This window comes from Clinocottus analis, unplaced genomic scaffold, assembly GCF_023055335.1.
Source record: "Clinocottus analis isolate CAN_PGR_092001 unplaced genomic scaffold, fCliAna1.0.p SCAF_17, whole genome shotgun sequence".
NCBI classification, from domain to species: domain Eukaryota; kingdom Metazoa; phylum Chordata; class Actinopteri; order Perciformes; family Cottidae; genus Clinocottus; species Clinocottus analis.
In genome coordinates, this window is record NW_027175898.1 from 8,294,438 (window position 1) to 8,315,818 (window position 21,381).

At 42.0% G+C, this 21,381-nt stretch overlaps 2 protein-coding genes across 5 annotated transcripts; one reads left to right on the forward strand and one right to left on the reverse strand.

Moving 5' to 3' along the window:
- Positions 1–256: 256 nt before the first annotated feature.
- On the reverse strand, positions 257–16,466 carry rpap1 (RNA polymerase II associated protein 1). 4 transcript variants are annotated; one of them, XR_011077669.1, is made up of 28 exons: positions 15,945–16,006; positions 15,043–15,260; positions 14,748–14,896; positions 14,468–14,560; positions 14,036–14,198; positions 13,721–13,885; positions 13,353–13,580; positions 12,004–12,119; positions 11,807–11,905; positions 11,315–11,416; positions 11,056–11,223; positions 10,669–10,848; positions 10,066–10,200; positions 9,788–9,958; positions 9,271–9,428; positions 8,908–9,078; positions 8,305–8,500; positions 8,098–8,207; positions 7,729–7,924; positions 7,345–7,491; positions 7,021–7,163; positions 6,305–6,737; positions 5,507–5,625; positions 5,184–5,415; positions 4,865–5,041; positions 4,335–4,391; positions 687–1,097; positions 257–604 (listed from the first exon to the last, which is right to left on the reverse strand). XR_011077669.1 is itself a non-coding variant. In XM_068580296.1 (27 exons), exons 2-27 carry the CDS (start codon positions 15,254–15,256, stop codon positions 948–950), a joined length of 4,272 nt encoding a protein of 1,423 aa, XP_068436397.1. In that variant the 5' UTR covers positions 15,257–15,260; positions 16,251–16,466; the 3' UTR covers positions 257–947. The 4 variants fall into 4 exon arrangements, 3 of the variants coding, with proteins under 3 accessions (XP_068436397.1, XP_068436395.1, XP_068436396.1); XM_068580296.1 differs by lacking the exon at positions 15,945–16,006 and adding an exon at positions 16,251–16,466 and having other exon boundaries at positions 257–1,097; XM_068580294.1 differs by having other exon boundaries at positions 257–1,097.
- On the forward strand, positions 16,101–21,275 carry si:dkey-13p1.4 (transmembrane protein 151B). The gene is made up of 2 exons (XM_068580297.1): positions 16,101–16,756; positions 18,733–21,275. Exons 1-2 carry the CDS (start codon positions 16,634–16,636, stop codon positions 20,353–20,355), a joined length of 1,746 nt encoding a protein of 581 aa, XP_068436398.1. The 5' UTR covers positions 16,101–16,633; the 3' UTR covers positions 20,356–21,275.
- Positions 21,276–21,381: the final 106 nt, after the last annotated feature.

Genomic DNA, 21,381 nt, shown 5'->3' on the forward strand with positions numbered 1-21,381 from the left:
CCGAGAGGGAACAATGCTCATCTCGATATTTCCAAGAGAACCAGGCTGGATGTGGGTTTTTACCTCAAATTTAATTAGGTTAAACCCACTGAAAGCAATATGTTTTGTTTTTAATCAAATAGTGTGGGTTTGCATCTGTGTTAGGGTCGTCTATAAAAAACAGCTCCTTCAAACTCTATTTTATGGTCTGCAACTGCAAGCATTGTGATGAAAGAAAACACACACTGACATTAAACAAACTTGAAAACCTGTTTTATTCACACAAGAGACAATTTCAGGCACTTGTAAAGAAGAACATGTCTTTACTCTGAGATGCCAAAAACCATCCGGGACTATTGCAGACACACACCAACTTTGGTAAAGTGCTGGTGTTACAAGGAAATGAACAACTGTCTTTTTACTGGGTCCAACAGACTTTGCCAAACATCATGCAGAAGCCTCAGCAGCTGATACCATGCTGCTGTTGTGTTTGTTTGATTTCAACTCTTCCGGTTTGGATAGGTTTGTGACCTGCACCCCGCTGCAACAGCACTTCACTTTTAGTATTTGTATTTCACCTTTGAATTTACTTCAGTTCAGACTTCAGAGTTCAGGTTTAAGTGACCTGAAAATACCAAAACTTTAACAGACTTGTCATATCAACTACACTGACAGTGTAAAATGTAGTTTTCAATTGTACGCTTTACCTTTATTATGCTTGAAGCAAAGACCTGGTCAATTCTATCTCTGGTTGGACTTCTTTTAAGATAAAAGGGGACAGAAGATGTTCTTGAAACCTTGATGAGAACTTTAAGAATTTGAAATGAATGTCTCACTTTGTGTTCTTTTCTTTCTCAGCGTCTTCTTCTCGTGTACATCTTTTGATTTGTCTCAGTCCCGTATCGTCCCTCTTCCGGAACAGCTGCTTTTGATTCACTACTTTTTTATTTTTCCACTCCCCGCTGCTTTCAGTCTCCTTTGTCATCACTGCTGTCTTGCTGTTTCAGGACACTCTCCAGACGTTTCGCCCTAATTGGAGGCAATTGCTCATACAAGTCAAAGCCAAACTCTGAGTGCTGTTGTGGAAGACGGAAGAGCAGCAAGTGGTTCCTCAACACCTGGAAATGAGACAAGGAGCGTGAGAAGAGCAGTATCGGTTGTTGCCAAGATGTATGTGGAAGCATTGTGGAGTATATATATATATATATCTATATATATATATATATATATCTATATATCTATATATATATATCTATATATATATATCTATATATATATATATATATATATATATAGATATATATATATATCTATATATATATATCTATATATATATATATATATATATATATATATATATCTATATATATATCTATATATATATATATATATATATATATCTATATATATATAGATATATATATATCTATATATATAGATATATATATATAGATATATATATATATATAGATATATCTATATATATATATATATATATATATATATATATATATATAGATATATCTATATATATATATATCTATATATATATATAGATATATCTATATATATAGATATATATATATATATAGATATATATATATAGATATATCTATATATATATATATCTATATATATATATAGATATATATATATATATATATCTATCTATCTATCTATCTATCTATCTATCTATCTATCTATCTATCTATCTATCTATCTATCTATCTATCTATATATATATATATATATATATATATATATATATATATATATATATATATATATATATATGGTGTGGGAAGGTGTGGGAAGAGACACACCTGATCCTGATCTCCTCGTCAGAGAGGAGAACGGTGCTGAGGAGAAGACATGCGACGAGAGCAGAAAAGAGGCTTTGCCTCTTTGTGAAGGAGATTAAACCGGTAAATTGGCTCGCGGCCCGGCTGATATACTTTAGTTTGTGTGGTTAATTGATACCGCTCTGGACAGAATTACGATTTCAGTTATTTTGTGTTTGTTCAATTAAAAACCTTTCAAACCTGCAGAATTGACTGTGATTGCGACGCTGCCCTAACTTCTATGTCCTCCATATCGTCCTGTTACAGCTGTGTTATAATTGAAAACATAAAAATTATTTAGCAAGCCAGCAGAGAGATCTAAACAGCCAAACTTGGAACCTATGGTCTATTTAGCCTGACTATTTAGCCTTTGAAGACGAGGCCCACATTTTGAGAAGGTCTAACGGGAGGTAGTGCCTAAATACAATAAATAGCAGAAATAAGTACATGAGGACTAAAGGGCATCGTTTTTATGATCACATCTCTTCCCCACTCTGTTGTGGCTGAGCCCCGACTAACACAAACTAAAAGAGATGTCAGCAGATCAGAGAGGCCACAGGGAAGACAGCGAAGTAAAGATAACTCTAGATGATGATAACTATGCTTGTTAAGTACAATAAAACCTTCATGAGAAAAATGCTAATATAATATCAATACAGCTGCATAACAAGCATAATTTAAATGTAGTCTGCTCTGGTCTCAGTCTAAGCCCCCACTGCCATGTTTTAACTCAAGCACATCAGTTTCAATAAAAGCAAAATGTTACAAACAAGCTAAAAACAAAAGCTGTGGTCTGTTTCGCTTAGTTTACCACGTATCTTGAATGTTGTAAACTTATCTGCTGGCTGAGACAAAGCAGCTCACCACCCGCGACCAGCAGAGGAAAAGACTGATATCTGTGTTCTCCATTCTTTCTAAACTTCACTTAAGAATATTAATCATTTAATTGACATTTTAATTTCCAGTAACATTCATTTAATTTAATTCAAATAGCTCAAAAGCTGTTTAGACTGCTATTTAAAGAAACGAGTCAAAGATCAGCAGGCAAACTCTTTCATTCTTTCGGTGCCTGAAAAGCCTGAAGTCCATCGCACCAGATTGAGAAAGTGCTCTGGACACATGCAGGAGATTTCCATTGTTACCAGATTCCAGGTACTTACAGACAAGCTGTCTCTGGGCTTTAGCACCCACCACCAAAATATACATTTTCTGACTTCAGCTGGAGGAAGTGTGCTGCCATCAAGTGGTTGATTTCTTCTAAGCAGCTCGTGGGATGAAAAGCTGCACGTCATCTGCATAATTATGTTATTTTTGGTGATGATGTAGCTAAGAGGAAGCATCTGTTAAATAGAGGAGGTCCAATGAGGGAGCCCTGTGGGGCGCCTGCACACTAACATTTGACTGTTGGAGTGGAAGTCCTCAAGTGTATATATACATGTTATATGTTATTTTATTGTCACCTTAGATCCTCATGTCATTAACAACTAGAGTAGTTTATGTACATTGTTTATGACTAAATAAAGGCTATTCCACTTACTGATATGTCTTCCCTAATGTAAGTCTGAGGGAAAACGTATTTTTGACAGACCAGGAATTTGTAATTCCACAGTTTGCCCACGATGTGAAATTTGCTTCAAAGCCCTCGGGTTCAGCCAGAGTTAATGGATAATGGATTTCCGGGCCAGGACCTCCTCTTCGGTGCAGTGGTCTTGTTTACTTGTAAATTACGGGCCTATTTAGAGAATAATAGACCATAAAGCAGGGTATGCTTTAGGGCAGGCTACCTTGTGATTGACAGTCTACAAATCAAAGGCGATGTAACGATGACGACGTCTACCTCTTATCCACAGTCTATGTATGTTACAAAATATCTGGCGGGTCAGGCATTTAGCCGTCTGGCTGGAAGACAGCAGCCAAAAGCAAGTAGGAAAACTTCCAGCTCGCTTGAGCTCTCCAGACGATCTCCCTCCAACCAGCTGCCCCCTTATTTAAATTTTTGTAGTGAAATAAGGAGGTATCCTTAAAGATAACTCCTCATTTCAACATGAACGACCAGCTGTGCCTCGTCTATTACGTCCATTTCAAAGCAACCGACGGGAATAAATAGAAACGCTGTGTTTTACAACAGCTCAAAAAGTCTCGTTGCACTGAGCAGTAAGACACAGAACCATGAAAAATAATAAATTCAAACTTCACTATTGGCCAATTTTTAAACACTTTACGTGAAAGTTGAAACATTATTCACCCTTAGACATTCAAATTAATTGTGGAGGATTTAAGTGAAAAAAACAGTAAGAAAAATGTCTGGTGACTTGCAAGGTGTTGAACAAGATGAGAAACAGACGAATTTATCAAAGAATGTGGAGAGACTATAGAGAAAAAAAATTCTCAGAAAGTTTCATGGGAGGAGAGGTGAAGAATTGGTACAATCAATAAACACCTCAGAGCATAAAGATCAGAGAGTGTGAAAGATAAAGGAGAAAAAGCAGTTGATTGCAAAAAGTAGAGCAGTACCTCATCGGTCAAGTAGTAAATTTTCCTCAGCATACTGTGTCGAGCTGCTTCAACCTCCTGGAAAAAGAATCATAGGATTTAAGATCAAAGGCCTCATTGACGTAGTGTACTGACTCACTTTAAGTCATAAGTGTACAAACTCTACACATGCACGCATGAGCAGTTTCAGCAACACTGCTGTGAAAATAGGTCTTTGTGAATTGAGTAAATATGGTAAAGTTTCTAAATGTGTTTCTTAGCCCTTGACCCTTTGACAGTTATTAATAACATGCGAGTTTTGCAGAAGCATGAAATCTGAAAGATCTTATGTCCAACAAGCGCATATTTGATGCAGAAAATGTACATAAATCCTAATAAAAACCCCTTAATTCTCACGCAAATCCAACTTTCTATTCAGTGCAGCTGTAGCAGCTTCTGGATTTGGTAAATTTTCACATATGTGGTAACAGTTTGTAATATGTTTTACTGTCGCTGACATTGAAAAAGGCACAAACTACAATCGTAACATTAATAAATATACAGTGGTGTACCTGTGCTGCAGCATCCTGAGAGAAGATGAAAGTATTGACATGAGACAAGGTCACCACATATAAGACGGGACACCAGCGGGGCTTCAGGGTCCCCGTAACCAAAGAGCGGAAGTAGAGGTGGAGGAGAGGGAGGGAGTCTTCAGGGGGGGAGGTGAACCGCTCAATAGGAATGGAGAGCTTCAAATTAAGTGACAAAAAAATAATACATTTATCCAAACTGATCATAAATTAATCATAGAATATTGGTCAGAAAACAATTGTCAAATGACTTTCAAAGTGCAACGAGTGAGAATGACAGCAGGAACATCCTCATCGTTACCTGTTCCAGAGTGACTCCCAGTGACCTCAGCATTCCCACATGTTCTCCAAACACAGCCAGCCTCATGGTGGCGCTGTACCTCCTCTGCAAGGGTAAGAGCACCCAGCAGCCAAACAGCCGGTCTCCAAAGGACACAGCTTCATACTGGGACAAAAGAGCAGTATACAGGTCCTGGAAGGAAGCGAGACCAGGAGGAGGGATGTTGAGGTCCAAAGAGTCCAGCCTGGATTGCCTGACGAGGGATAAGATTTGATTTAATTCTGTTCTCTGTGCTTAATTTAGCTCATGTACAGCAAAAATATGGATATCAAACATGTTCAGACCTGGTCAGCAGTCTGAACAGACCCCAGGCCAGTTTCTGAACAGGTCTCTCCAGGAACAAGTCGCTGGAACACAGGAACACGCAGGACAGGCGGGCGAGTTTGGCGACAGGTAGTATCACCTACGACATCACAAAATATTCCAGGGGTTAGTCACAACAACAAATATAATGTTATATTACCTAACAAAGACACACTAGACTAGAGGCTAGACAACCAGAGGCTCAGTATTAATGACTAGTATATGTTTAACGTGAATATGTTGGGCTTCATTTACCAATATCTTCTTAAGTTTGAGCTGAAATTTGTTCTTGAAAACGGTCCTACAAAAAGCATACGTCAGATTCTCAATGTCTTCTTAAACTGCTGACGTGTGCGAATATAATGTTGAATACCATTGCCTGCATGTTTCCAGTTGATCATAATCATCTGGCATAAAAAAGGCATAAACTGCACAGCCATGTGCACACAGATATTAAATAACAGTTAAAAGTGAAGAAGAGGGTGTCAATCAATGATCAAGAAATAATGATGATAAATCATAATAACATTTAAAAAGAAAGTGTATGAAGATAAATAAATGTTATTGTAGTGTTTATTTATATTAAAGAGCTTAATGCTTTGTAAAATAATTAAACTAAGAGTCTGAACACTCTGTTCTTACCTAAGATTATATCCCAAGTACGTGGGTTTTAAGCAGTTCTTTTATTAAGAACGTTTGGTGATTGTTATAAAGGCAACAATAAACAATGAATTTTGATGTGTCTGCTAAATAAACTTGTAATTGACTTGTTTCTGTACCTTTAATGCCTCCTCCCTCCAGACCTCCAGCAGCAGCAGCCACTGCAGACAGTGGCTCACCGCCTGCAGCGCCCCCTGTGGGAGGTGTTCCACCTCTAGCCCGCCACCGTCGGACAGCCCCGTCGACTCATAGAGGCTCACAAGTGGGAGAAAAGGCCAATCAGATGGTACAGTGGGACCAGTGAGCTCTGGGAGGAGATGGGAGCTTATCCAGGGGCCGCGACCGAGGAGAGCGTCTCGGGACGTCAGAACGGACGACTCCAGGTGGGCCAGATGAGTGAGGAAGCAGCCTCGGATGGATGGCAGCTGGATGCAGGCTTCTCTCAGGAGAGCCCCAACAGTCTGCAGAGAGGGAGAGGTGTGGTGGTGCGTTTCCTCTTGGAGTTTCAGCTCTCCCAGCTCTACAGCCTCGGGTCCTCCACTGTGGCCCTCTCTGGAAAGCAAAGAAAACATGCAATGAGTAACTAAAGAGGAAGTAAAGAATGAAGAACATCACTTTTGGTAGAAATGGATCATCCGCTAAATCTATCAAATTCCAAAGAGATGCTATTTTGAGTATAATATGACCAATGAAATTAGTTTATATTACATTACAATTATATCACAATTACAAAGAAAGAACTCATGATTTGAGTCAACAAAACAAAAGAGGCTCAGTGTTGATCATGTCGGCACCTACTGGCAATCAATTACAATGAGTATGGTAGTCGACTTACGATATAAAGTCTTTGTTGAAGATGATGCTGGACAGCAGTTCGTGTCCCAGATATTCACTGCCTGGTAACAACCATGGTAGCAGAACCAGCGCCACCTGGTGGTACATTGAGGCATGCTTGGCTACTTCTGGCTCAATGGAAACCTGAGAAAACACAAAAATGGTTATTATGCATTACTAATGAGAGGTGGATTTAGTTTGGAACAGAAGCTAGCATAATCTGAAAGAATAGCAGAAGATAGTGTTGCTGACTGAAACAAAGCTTTAACTTCATGCTTTAGGTCAACACAATCATTTACGGGACATTGATCAAAGTTGGACCTACCAGCCTGTGTGCCAGCCGGAGCAGCAGGTAGAGGAGATGGTGTTCATGACGGACAAGCCAGGCTCTGGTGTGAGACAGTGTGGGCACAGCCTGACTGCAGCTTCTCAGATAACCAATCACAGGTTCTGACAGGAGGAGGCTGTTGAACTAAAGAGACGGTGTTGAGATAAAACAGATGGGATTTTGGCCAAAGCGTGCACTCGTCTGCCAAGAGGCCACAACCAAGATTACACTGGATCGTTTTACTGATTAGTAGCTCATCTTTGGCTGAAGGTGTGCTGAGCAGTGATACAATCTAATGAACAAAATTGCTTGGCTCGTTATTGTCTGTCGCTGTCCTTGCACACACAAAAAACACCTCTAAAGTTCTCCCTGAAGATTTACCTTGTAGCTGAGGCCTTTGTGAATGCCTGTGATGGTTTCGAGGAGAAGCCCCAGGGCTGTGAGAAGAGGGAAGGGAGAGCTGGGAGCAACCAGCCACGAACGATCCCTCCATCCTGAGCAGGCCAGACCAGGGAGGCTGGGAGTGGTTTCTGGGTCCCGGTGACTAGACTGGACATTACAGACCACGGAGGAAGCCCTGGTGAAAAAAAAGATAATAATAATGGAAAAAACTGTCAACAAATCAATATTTTTTTTCAGAACCAAATGAGGCTGAGAGCAAAACAAAGGCAAATACCATTGTCCTTATTTAGACATTATTATTTGACAATATGACGATAAATAACAACAATTGCTCTCAGTCAGACATACTTTAGGTTCTTAATCAGGCCTTGAACGACATGGTGGGACAGCAGAGGAAGGAGAAGCTCGGACGCCAGCCGCTCCAATTCCTGAAGGGCCTCTACTGGCTTGAAACAGTGCTGAGGAAGAGTCAAATAGGTCATGGATTCATAGAACTAGTTGAGCGATAACAATACACTTATACACTGCAGAAAGTAGAACTTGATTTGCCCTAACCTGTCTGGAGAGCTGATGGTAGTAAGCTTCTAGGTAGACCAAGTAAGCTGGTATGACAGCCAGACTGATGTCTTTCTGCACTGGATTATCAAGGTTCTTCACAAAGCCCCTCAAATGTCCCAACAGGGATGCCTGCAACCCTGTGACATGACCCCAAGACACAGGAGGAGGAGGAGGGCACTCTTCTCCCTGAGAGCTGTGGTAAAACAGAGAGGGGAATGTGTGTATGGCTGCAACGAACAGACATTTTAATTGTTGATAATCTTGCAATAATGTTCTTCATTAAAAATATAGTGAGAGGTGACAGTGTTGCCCAAAGCTGGTTGACGTCCTCAAATGTCTTGTTTTGTCCACAACTGGAAAGGTATACAATTTTACTGTTGACACTAGAAAATGTTCCCGTTTAGGAAGCATATCTGACAGAATTTAACTATTTCTTTCTTTAAAAATTACTCAAACCAATGAATATATTTTCAAAATAATTGCCAATTCATTAAACAGTTATCAACTTATCCATCCATTTTTTCAGTTCTAAACTTGTCGATAAATTAGGACACAACTGTGATGATTTTTTTTTCAAACCACTTTAATCCTGATCTGTACCTGACCATGCCAGCCTGCAGCTCCTGGTGGCAACCAGCTGTGTGTGTGACCTGCGTGAGCAGAGAAAGCAGAGCCAGGACCCGCTGGATCTGCAGAGGCAACAGAGGACCTGAGAGGGCCAGGACTGTGTGAACCGACTGTAAGGTCTTTGCTAAACTTGGATAGAGGTCTCTGTGGAAACATAATGACAAACAGTGTGAGAGAAGCACAGAGCAGAGGATTAGGGAGTCAAGGTAATCAGCACAGTCTTCATAAAAACAGTTCTACAGATTGTCTGTCTCTAATTAGCCTACTCAACACTCAACACTCCTGAAGTGAGAGTTCTCTGTCCCTCTGCTGGTCAGATTGAATGGGTTCACTTGCATGTATAATTTGCAGGCCTGTCCATAGCCGGCTGCCACCGCCCACAGCCTGTAGGCCTCAGTGGTGATCCTGAGGGCCTCGGTCGGTTCCAGCAGCAGCTGACCGGGCTCCGCACTCAGCAGACAAGGTAGACGCTCCTTCACTCCAAGAGAGTTTAACTAGAGAGAGGAGAGACAAAGAATAATCAAATAATTTAGATAGAATAATGATGATATTGGTACTTGTCATGCGGTTGCAAATCAGAAACAGTTATGTTTTGCGTTTTCCTCTTGACTGTTTTTGTATTTTACCACTACATCCTGTAGTAAGCACAACAAATAACTTCACATGATCAATAAAGACGGGTGTCAACACAACACCCTTCACACACCACAATACACTTTCATATCTGCTGCATCAGTTCATCTAGTTATTAAAGACCTCTCTAAAACACAATCTAATACATTGTAATGCGGCTAAACACTGCTTCGGACACTGGCCCTCATATTCCATATGTAAAAGGCCAGATTCCTCTTACCAGCCTGGCACAGGTATGTCTGCCAGAGGTGGCCAACACTCTCAACAGCTTCATGGCGCTGGCCACTGGGAGTCGGTAAACAGACTGAGGAATGGAAGAAGATGGAGCCGTCCAGGACACTGGAAGGAACTCTGACAACACCGTCTCCATCAAGCGAGGACAGTCGAGCACCTGTGAGTGAATTGCAATCTTACTGAATTTGGCAAAAGATGAAACTGTAGACAACAGTAATGAATTGTCCTATTAGCATGTTGATAAGTGACTGTTATTGTTGTTACCTGAGTGGCAGATAAGGCAGAGTGCCTTGCGATGCGAATCAGGATCTGCAGGACGTCCTGGACCACTCGAGGCGAAGGTCGGAACACCTCGAGGATGTAACGCAGCCTGGGGAGCAGTTTCATCTTCAAGAGACCCTGAAACGACAATAAGCATTTAATCTTTATCTTCTGAACAACTTAATCACTTTACATTTACATCAAATTACTAAAAAGGAAGTCTCTTTGTCTGTATGGCCTCAATTTTTTTCGACAATCATTCATCATATCGACTTCCCACTTGGCAGCATGCTGATGCAGAATTCTCTGCACAGCGGATGTAAGAGCATGAGGGTCAAAGTAGAATGTCCTGCTGAAATGCAAATCTGCATGCAACGGTAAGTACTATGCAAGGAAAGTTGCAGAATGTACTAAAAAAAAATTTCATGGATGCGATTTAGAAAGCGGTCAGCTGAGCCCCGCCCGCTCTCCATCAACGTTCGTGTGAGCCTTTGCACCCAAATGACGCGAATATTTCCAGACAGGCATGTTTGAGCTGACACTGCAGCTCTGGTTATTAAAATCTGAAAAAGCCAAGGAAAACAAGTAAAAAGTAAACATGTTTACCTTGACAACATCCTGCCTGGCCACGTCATGATCAGTCTTCCTCTCCTCCTTCTCCTTCGCCGTGTCCTTCATACATTCTGGCAGCCCAGCATCATCCTCTTCTTCCTCCTCCTGAGCAGACGGCAGCAGAGGGAAGGAGGCCAGGCCACGAAACCAAGAGAAGGTGCCGTCCAAACACTCCTGAGAAGGCAAACAGTGTTTATTTGAACATGAGCAACATAAAAACAAAGTGTATTTCTTCTACAAATTACGTTTACAGTTCTGGGACATATTTTGTGATGACTGTTCAATGTTACTGGGATTTTATTGCACTGCATTTCGCTAACTTTATTACCGTTAATTTTTGCACATAAAATTACACAATAAAAATGTAATGGATTGTCTTACTTCATCGTCTTCACACACAAGGAGGGCCTTAAGTGCATGCACAGCTGCAGACATGACTCCTTCCACACTGTCATCCAATGCGAAGCGGAGCAAGAAGAGCAGGCCGGCATCGAGCAGAGAGGACACCATGCTGCCTTTCAGAACTGACAGGTACTCTCCAGCACGTGCCTACGGGGTAAGAAAATCCACCACTTAAATGAACACAGACATGTGCCTCTGCAGCTACATTGTGTATGTGTGTGTTTATTTGTTTATGTACCTTTGAGAGGATGTTGGACAGAGTACCGAGGGCCAGACTCCTCTGCTGGATGAGCTGACTCCGAGACAGCAGGAACAGTTCCTGCAGGGAGTAACCTGCTTGCTGCAGAGAAATCCTCAATGTTAGGAGTAAACTTATCTCAAAGCAAAAGTCCTTTGAGCCTTGTCTCAAAGGCTAACTTCGATATTGATCTGGTTTTCAGTCTCACATTGACACTGCATTCAAATGAACAAGACAGAGCATGAAAAAGACTGTTCCGGGAGCAATGAACCACCATAATGAGATTCAAAATTGCAGGTAATGTTCAGAACTAATCAGAATTGAACTTTGCAGTTAGCTGGTACTGCTTTTGTGCTTTGTGAGCCAAACCCGGCTATTAAACACAAAAAATGTCATAAACAATAGATCTGATGCTGGTATAAACATTGTATTGGTAACTTTAAACAAAAATAAAAAATGTAATAATATGAATAAAATGACTTGTCCACTGACCTCAGGCTCCTCTCCGTGGTGGTGCAGGCCTAAATGGGTGGGCAGATCCTCAGTGGGTGGAATCAAGGTCCCCGCAAAGTCAAACCGAGCTTGCATGGCCTATCAGTACACAGAACCACAAGTGACTCAATGAAATGCAAGCTTTAGGTTGAAACTGATAACAATGACATCTGCTGGTATAAGAAATATATCCTTACCTTCTTGGTTCCTTTCCTTTTGGGTGCAGGCAAGTCCCTCATCCACTCCAGCTTCTCTGGCTCCAGCTTATCCATGTGGACCCACTCTTTCTGAGGCTTCAGCAGCAGGTCCATCTCTAAATTCACACACACGGGAGAGGTAAAAGCAAGAATCATAACTATGGATGATTTCATCTAATAATTGGTACAACAGCTGTTTGTTGTAGCCAGCACAGAGAAAGTCACAACTACAACATGTGTCGAAGCTGTAAACACAAACTACTTCTGCACTCACTACCCTCAACACCGCTCTTTCCCACGGCTATGATTAATGATACTTTGGAAGGAGCTGAGGCAATGCCTGGCTATTTATTCTCAACCCAAAAACAAGGGTTGTTTTCTCTAAAAGGGAGGTAGAGAAGGCAATGAATTATCTCTGCAAAGAATAAAGTAAATCGTCTTGACATGCGTCTTCAGAAAGGTCCTAGAGGCCAAAACGCCGACTCTTTTTAAATGAATGGATGCAGAGCTGATTTGTGTTGTGCATATTGGCTTCTACTCATGTAAGAAATCATCTCTGACCAAAATAACAAAACCAGCTCGCATTTTAAAATAACACAGTTTGGAAAACTTTTGGCATCCACGATGTGCAAGATCGGTCTTCATGTGATCCATTAGCATCACTTTCATCAGGGATGGGAGTATACGTTGAATGATCTGCAGTAACTTCATTGCAGAGAGTGGCTACTTCTGGCTCAGTCTGGCCTTTCTGCTCATCAATCAAAGTGAAGTCAATGATCAGCATTACGTCGGGACTTTAGCCTTGCAGCAGAAGCATTGCACATTAATTATACAATTAAGGGAATGGATCCTTGAGAGAGAGGGAGAGCAGAGAAAGTGAAGGAAAGAAACATCAGGAGGGAGACGAAGGGGGGAATGGAGGCAGAGAAAGCTGGCAGACACACAGGTGGGATGGCCTTCTTTACAGTGGCAAGTTTAGGGATTACCAGAAAGATATACCACTGATCCAAATAATTGTATAATATCAGCAACAAGCTTACAATTAAACAGTGGTGAAAGAAGAGTTTAGGTCCTTAATTTAAGTACAAGTACTACCGCATTGTAAAAATACTCCAATACAAGTATAGTTGTGTATTAATAATTAATAATATTTATAATAATGTACGCTGTTACATTCCACCTCTGCAATTTAAACAAGTCTAAATAGGCAAGAAGTAGTGTGAAAAAATTGCATAGTCATCCCCATAACTTTGATGCTATTGAAGTATTTATATCTCCAGCAGCAGCAGCGGCCAGGAACAACTGACAAGGTAGACCTGATGAAGAGGTTGCTTTAAAATTCATCATACCTGTCACAGCAGGTGGTGGTGGCAGGTCCTCCTCTCTTTCCATCTCTACTTCTCTGGGTTTCTGAAAAAGCACAGCAGCACCAGAGGAGACTGACTGTCTGCTCTTATTTCCAAGAGAAAAATTGTCCTTGCTGCTTTTGCCCCAGGGTTGTTTGGATGCGGAGGCGGAGGCAGAGGACGGGACGCTCTGGGCTTTGCGAGATCTAACAAAGTCCACCAGTCCAGGATCTGGGAAGCAGAAATAATTGTGTTATATGCAGTAGTACCAACAAAATGTCCTTCACTAGTTATAAGACAAGCTCAACACATACCATGTCAATATATATTATATATAAATTTACCATCATGTGAACAACATGATTACCTACCGAGTTGACATAAGAGCTTCTTCTGCTCCTGTAGTATCTCAGATTGAGACATGGCCTGGAGCTTAGCCTGGTTCTCTCTGTGGATCCTCATAGTTTCTGCTGAGCTATCTGAGGCTCCAAGTCCCTGACCAGACAGCAGACTGAGACATGAGGCTGCAGATGGCTCTGGTGAATGGAGAGGAGGTGGGTATAAAGACAAAGGGAGATACAAAACAATATGAAAGGGGGTTCTGTGGAGAAAGATACCACGGACCAATTCCGAAATACAAAACATGTGAAATAATTACTCACGATGATCTGTAGCACCACACTGACCTGTATCCATGCTGGTCTCAGGTGGCAGGTTTTGCTTTCTGTGTTCAGGTGTGTGAGCAGCTTCAGGTGCACAATGTAAAGGTGTCTTTCCCTCCTTTTGTCTCTGAGCTGCTAACTGACGTGCAAAGATACTCTTCTTTCCAACAGTGGAAGACAGTGTGGCCTAGACGTAAGGATGAATTAACATTAAAAAAAACAAGCTGAATTGCATATATTGTGATAATACAATGTATCTGTGTGTCCAAGTGTGGACACACAGATTGAATATAAAAATTGTATACGTTTAAAGTATTTTTAAGTAGTATGAGATTTTTCCGGTAAAGATAAGCCATTCATTGTCAATGGCCAGAGTATGTTTCCATGTTTGTAATTAAACTATTCACACAATGTAAGAATCACATCCAACGTAAATAATTATTAATGTTATCTTACCTGACTGCTGGTTTCTGAACAGTGCAATACTTTAGGGAAAGCCATGCCGGTAAATGCTGGTAGAGATACTGGAGTAGAGGTGGTGTCTCTCTCCTTAAACAAAGATGGAGGTGACAGATCCATTAATAAAATAATAGATAAAAACACTGATGGAAAAAAACTGCTAAACACACCATATGCATGCATACTTGGGTCCAATACGGGAAAGAAATCTACTTAATTAAGCACATAGTCACTGATTCATACTTTTTTCAATTTGCATTCAACAACAGCAACTTACAACTATTTTGGAGAGAACAGCACTGACGTGCATGTCATGTCGGTCCAGCCTCTCACCAGCGTCCTCATCCTCGAAAGTAACACGACTGGCTTTGAATCGAGACTTCTTAGGAGGGGCTGGCGTCAGAGACGGGAGTTGGTCTGGAAGATCTGGAGGAAACATAAAGAATATTCAATGGTCTTACATATTGTTGTATACTATCCATGTGTGTAACTTATCCCTTTTAGGTACAACCGTATACACACAACATGTCAACAGTTGATGTGTTTCTAATCTCAAAAAACACATTTCTCACCTTCTATGGTGACGACATCCTTCTCTCTTCCTTTGTTCTCCCTGTTATATTCCCCTCTTTCCCCTTCTTCTTCTCCTCCTGCTCCAGCCTCGCCTCTCCTCTTGTCAGGTCTGCGGACTACAGTGGCAGCAGACGATGCGCCAGAGGTCAGAAACTCCTCCTGCTCCCTCAGGAGGTCTGCCTCACAGTCAGATGGCTTGGGGCGCCGCAACATCCCTCTAAAGGACACACAAGATCATGTTAAATGCATTGCCACAGTTGGGTCTAACGATAACGCTCCTGTCTATTTATGCCCGTATTTACTTCCACAACACCTAGCTAACTGTTAACCTAAACCCTGACTGCTTTACTGAAAAACTTTCGACAAAAGACTATTGAAGTGAAAGGTGCTGAATCAAAGAACCCCAAACTGGTGTTTGCCCTCAAAAACAACTGCGTGACGACCCTGTAGCCAGATTAAAAAATATAGTATTTTATTAAACAGAGAGGAGGCCATCGTAATTCAAGAAAATGTGTAATTTAAACGTTAGCTCTGGAGTAACGTTGATTGGTTAGATGCTGCACTTAGCTTTGCTAACCTTAAGAAGAACTAACGTTATTTGGGATGATAAGAAAGGACAGACAGCAACACGCTTTAACCAATAAACAAAATGCATGGCACTTATTTAACGTTGTTTTAAAACAATTAGCTATTGCTTCAACGTCAGTTAAGTTTACATCCGACTCGGACCGGGGGACGAGTCCAACTCACAGTTAGTTAGCTATTGTTAGCTTAACGTTAGCTTGAAACGTCAGATCGTATTCAGCTGAAGGTAAAATTAGCCAACATAATACCAAAATGTGTCATGACAGTATGGCCGTATTTGTTGTTTTTAAAATATGTCACAACTGTGGTGGCTAACCTTCAGTTGACGTTAAGTGTTGGGTCCGTGTTACCAGCGTGATGCACAACTCTCGGTTGACCACACGGAGGATTTTGAATGTAACACCAAGCTCCTCCTTCATAATAAAAGCTCGGCCCGAATAAACCGACAGTAACGCACAGCGACTTCCTTCGTTTTTCTCCTACATCCCGCATTTTCTGCCAAAGTGTATTACGGTAATTGTGGGCTTGGAAGGCATACGTAATGTATCTGAGTTGTTGACAAATATTGTAATGCGCGCTCGCTGAATTATCCCGTGTAACGTGCAGGGTTTCCCCCACATACCTCAGCTACATCTCGCGGTATCCTCCTCCCTTCTCCAGGACACTGGACAGCGCGCCGGCATCTGGATCGGCACTGCGCAGTGACGTTTTTTGTTATGTATTGGTTTATTAGATAATTGAAACTGGCCATTGACAACGAGCCTCGTTTACTGCATAATGGTCAACCTCTGCTGCCTTTGCTGCGGTGAAATCCCTCAACCCCGCCCCCCTCCGTCGGGCCAGGCGGGACCTCCGCGGGATCCCCGCTCCGTGCAGCAGCAGCCCGCTGGCTCCGGCCCAGACGGTGTGGGGCTGAAGGGGACACACAAAGGGGGGACAAAGAAAGCGAATAAGAAGGAGTGAGTTCATAATCTCTCTCTCTCTCTGACATGCAAAAAGTGCAGCATGCTCTCCTCCGATCCGGACTCTACGGAGGACACGGCGGCCAGCGCTCCCAATGATGCTGAGGGAGAGGAGCAGGAGGAAGAGGAGGAGGACTCGCCAGCTGAGAGCGATGTCCTGGAAGAGGTAGGTGTAGTCGGTAATTAGTTTATTTTTTTAAACAACACTCCTTAAAATTGCACACACACACACACACACACACACACACACACACACACACACACACACACACACACACACACACACACATACACACACACACACACACACACACACACACACACACACACACACACACACACACACACACACACAAACGCCTGCAATTAACAATTTAAAAAATAGTAAAAGAAAAGTATAAGAAATAAATAAGAAACATGATGAACCAAAACATCCTTGTTGTGCACAAAAAAATATCTTAAGTGCACGTTCCTTGTGCTCAATCTGTTTTATTAATTCATTTAGAACATTTTTTTGATTTAAAACACATTTAAGTTGTGGGATCACTGGAAAAATAAATATTGACATCCTCTCTGTGCCATTAGAGCGCAAATGTGTCCACCTGCAGACAGACAACCTCTCGACTTGATGAAATGTCAGATTCCATTTCACACAGAGGCAGTAGAATCCATTGATGTGGAAAGATTCTCTCAGAAGTGCATGCATAACATTTTGAAAGAGAGTTGTTAAGCCAGCAAACAATTATTTTTTCAAATTTTTTACAATTTTAAGTTTTGATCAAGTGTACATGCATGTTTCTGTGTTTGCTCCACTATGGCCTACGTCTTTACTGTCATGGAATAATTACTGTGATTCCATCTGGGGGATTGGCTGTGTGCAGCCAGCCATGCACAGATAGTAAGAGAGCGCGAGTTACCTCAGAGCCATTGTTCATCTAACTGCCAGGTCCTATTTTACTGTTAAAGTACAATTTAGGAACAAGCAAATTGTGTCTTTTTCCCATGCCTCCTATTTATCGTCAACTAAATTTAATTTTAATTTTTTCTAAGAAGACTCTTGCACATCTAAACTGTAGTGTGTAATGTCTGCAGTCCAAAGGCCGAGACTACTGAATGCCATCCTCTCTAGAATTGCGTCTCTGTTGCTCCATAAATAACTGAGGTGGAATCCGCAAAGTGACATCCCCACCCCGGTGTCAGCGCAGTAATGGATGGGCTGGATGTCAGCGTAAATTGTTTTACTCCATAAAACACCAGAGGTAGCCTACGAGAAGACAGGATCTCATGGGGATGATTGTCACAACAAGAACCCACAATATTAGAAAGCACCATGAAGTCATTTAGAAATCGATTGATGTGACTGACAATTGCAAATTACTTTTGAATGTGTGAAACTTCCAAACTAAGAGATGCACACATTAAAAGTGTCGGTCCTGGTTTGCTCTCTTTGTGCACAAAGGGTTACACTCAAGCTTCTTTTACTCTTAGTGTTACTGATGAGAGCTTGGGCCATTGTGTCTTTGCTGGATGTAAGCACTTTCTGTGTGTGTGTTTGTGTATGTGTTTACATGGGCAGTGCTTTTTCTTGACTTGAATATCTAAATTAGAATGAAAAATACTACATTATAACATAATGTTATATTATTATAATATTATTTCATTATATGTATTAGATGGGTTACTATATCAGCAGCAATTTAATTATTACATACTTTACATACAGTACAGTATTTTACATACAGACATAATTCATTTTAATCTCCAAGGTCTTTAGGAACTTTGTCTACATATAAAAGTCCTAACGTGTGATATTAATGTGACAACTTTACTAGTATATTCGCCCATGTCATTATAAATTAAATTAATTTCAGAGAAAGATGTGTGAAAACATCTCAGTTAACATTTATAGGACACGCTTGGTTTTCTCTGAGCTTTCTTTAGTTTGATTTACTTTGTGCTTAGGTATGGGAAAGCTTGGCAGTCCATAGTGGAGCCACGTTAATTTGCATTTCTACTGAATGTCACCACCAGGTTTCATGGCCTCATTGCTTTAAGTACCCCTCTCTCTCTCTCTCTCTCTCTCTCTCTCTCTCTCTCTCTCTCTCTCTCTCTCTCTCTCTCTCTCTCTCTCTCTCTCTACAGCAGCGTCCAGTGAAGCAGTCCCTGGGTGCTTGCATCTTTCGGGAGTCCCATTGGCGCTGCCTGTTGCTCTCTCTGCTCATGTACAGCTGCCTGGGCGTGGTGGCCTGGTGTCAGCTGACCAGGGTCACCAAAATCCGCTTCAACTCCGCCCTCACCTCCTCCTTCACAGCCACTTTCACCTCCTCCCTGCGCGGGGCCTCTGGGATGGCCGTTGGAGGACACTCAATGATCTATCACGACAGCCCCTGCTCTGACGGCTACATCTACATCCCTCTGGCCTTCCTGCTCATACTCTACATCTTATACATGGTGGAGTGCTGGAACTGCAGAGCCAGGAGCGAGCTGCAGAGCAAAGCAGACGTGGACAATGTGTATGAGCGTGTGCTGCGGATGAGAGAGGCCCAACCTTGCATATGGTGGAAGGCTATCAGCTATCACTTTGTGCGAAGGACTCGGCAAGTCACTCGATACCGTAACGGGGATGCGTACACCACCACTCAGGTGTACCATGAGAGAGTGAACACCCACGTGGCTGAGGGTGAGTTTGACTACAGCCACTGTGGGATGAAAGATGTATCGCGGGACCTCAGAGGCTTGGATGGCCATCCGGCAACTCGCCTGCACTTCACCAAATGCTTCAGCTTCACAGAGGCCGGTCCAGAAAATGAATACCTCAACCAGAGGGCCAGGTTCTTCTCTGAAATTGAGGGTTTGGACGAATACATGGAGGCCAGGGAGGGGATGCAGCTGAAAAACGTGGACTTCAGAGAAAACCTAATAGCCTATATAGATCCAGATAGGATGCCTTGGTACACTTCGCAGGTTGCCTTCTGGCTGGCAGCTCTGCTGATGTTGTCCTGGCCTCTGAGAGTGCTGATAGAGTACCGCACTGCTTATGTGCACTACCGCATAGAGAAACTATTTGGGTTAGAGTACAGACCCTCTCCTCTAGATGAAGACAGGCCTTTGGGGAATAATACTGGTTGTGTTATTCCAAGAGTAGACACACTGGACAGCACTGAACTGGAGTGGCACATACGATGTAACCGCCAGGTGATTCCCAGCTACTCAGAGGCCATGCTGATAAACCTGAGCACAGCAGACTCAAACTCATTACAAGACACCGAGCGCACCTCGTCCTCAAACTGCTTCCTTCTGGACAGCAGCCAGACTGCTCAAAGTTATGGCGCTCTGCAAAGCCAAGAGGACTGCGGGCAATGCAGAGAGCCGAACGGGCAAGGGAATGGAGGAGGCAGGAGGAGGACCATCACCAGCTCCAGCTGCTCCTCCATCTTCTCCTGCCGGGGAGCGCTGCTCCACTCGCACCTCTCCTCGGACACGTCTCGGTTCTCTCTCTGCCGCATGTACGGCTCCCATCGCACCGTGTCTCTGTGGAGGAGCCACAGCAGCAACCTGACGGACCCCTGCTGCATTGACGAGCAATGCTGCCAGTCTGACTCCAGCCGTCTGGCGCTCAGCGATAGTCCACCGACTTACAGGGACGCCCGGTTCTTCCCCGTTCTCATTGTGCATCGGTCCGAGGGCTGCGGCAGCGAGGACGGGAGAGAAGTAAGGCGATATTTCATACGCAGAGGGTCGTCCTGTGTGGAGACGGATCTGTGAAGGACACAGAGACACTTATTGATGAGTCAAGATAGATTTAAACCAGGAATGATAGATGGTGTTGGTCACTGTTTGCTCCATAGACAGAATTACATTAATGAAGATGTATGGAGCTCTTTCAAAATATTCCATTAAGGTGAAGGAAAACTTCCTTCTATTTTTTAACAGTCACCAAAAGGTCAAAGAGTCCTCGTATTGAATTGCACATGTCTATATTATTACAGTTTAATTGGCTCTATGAACAGACACAGGTGTTGTAGGAGTGAATCTAAATGCGTCACCTCTGCAGTGCCGTGCCCTCCTGGTTGCAGCAACAGTCTATCAGTTGCAGTGTGTACAATGACAATAAAAATCTGAACACATAGTCCAGACATGCCACTGAGACATGAAAACTGCACGACGTCAGCATCCGACTGTTTTCATCATTTACATTTTTTTTAAAAGCACAGGATGCAAAACTTCACCGGTTCTTACATTGACCTTGTAAGTGTTAATATACGTGTGAGGATTGTGCTACTTAGAGGTAAGAATACAAGTTGCATGTCATAAGCTGTTGTCTTTTTAGTTGATTTACAGTAAAACAAAAGACATGAGTTTTTTCTATTTCGTTTATTTTTCCAAATACTTAATATTAATCAACTAATTTGAGTAAATAAACCGCCATGTTTTCCTCTTAAATCTGACATGGTACAAGTCACAACTCTGTTGGACACAAATAATTTGTTTAGACTACTTATATTGCTTACATTTTAACATTTCAGTTCATGTTACTCATCATATTCCTCATCAATAAAAGTGTTGTGGTGTTTAAATCATACACTGAATCATATCACTGTGGCACATTTCTATATTTCAATTTAAGGTCACAAACAAATGTACAGGTCCCCGTTGTGTGTGCTGAAGAAGAAGAAGAAGAAGAAGAAGAAGAAGAAGAAGAAGAAGAAGAAGAAGAAGAAGAAGAAGAAGAAGAAGAAGAAGAGAAATAAGTTCCTCCTGGTCATGTTGATTTGAGGTGACAGATCCTCT

What these genes read in the sequence shown, in the direction of transcription:
- rpap1 (XM_068580296.1), bottom strand. Translation starts at nt 15,256, where the DNA reads ATGTTGCGGCGCCCCAAGCCATCTGACTGTGAGGCAGACCTCCTGAGG. An exon ending in ACAAAGGCCTCAGCTACAAG is followed by an intron (nt 7,492 to 7,728) that starts GTAAATCTTCAG and finishes CCGTCTCTTTAG; the next exon opens with TTCAACAGCCTCCTCCTGTC. An exon ending in CTCAGGATGCTGCAGCACAG is followed by an intron (nt 4,392 to 4,864) that starts GTACACCACTGT and finishes TTCTTTTTCCAG; the next exon opens with GAGGTTGAAGCAGCTCGACA.
- si:dkey-13p1.4 (XM_068580297.1), top strand. Translation starts at nt 16,634, where the DNA reads ATGCTCTCCTCCGATCCGGACTCTACGGAGGACACGGCGGCCAGCGCT. An exon ending in AGAGCGATGTCCTGGAAGAG is followed by an intron (nt 16,757 to 18,732) that starts GTAGGTGTAGTC and finishes CTCTCTCTACAG; the next exon opens with CAGCGTCCAGTGAAGCAGTC.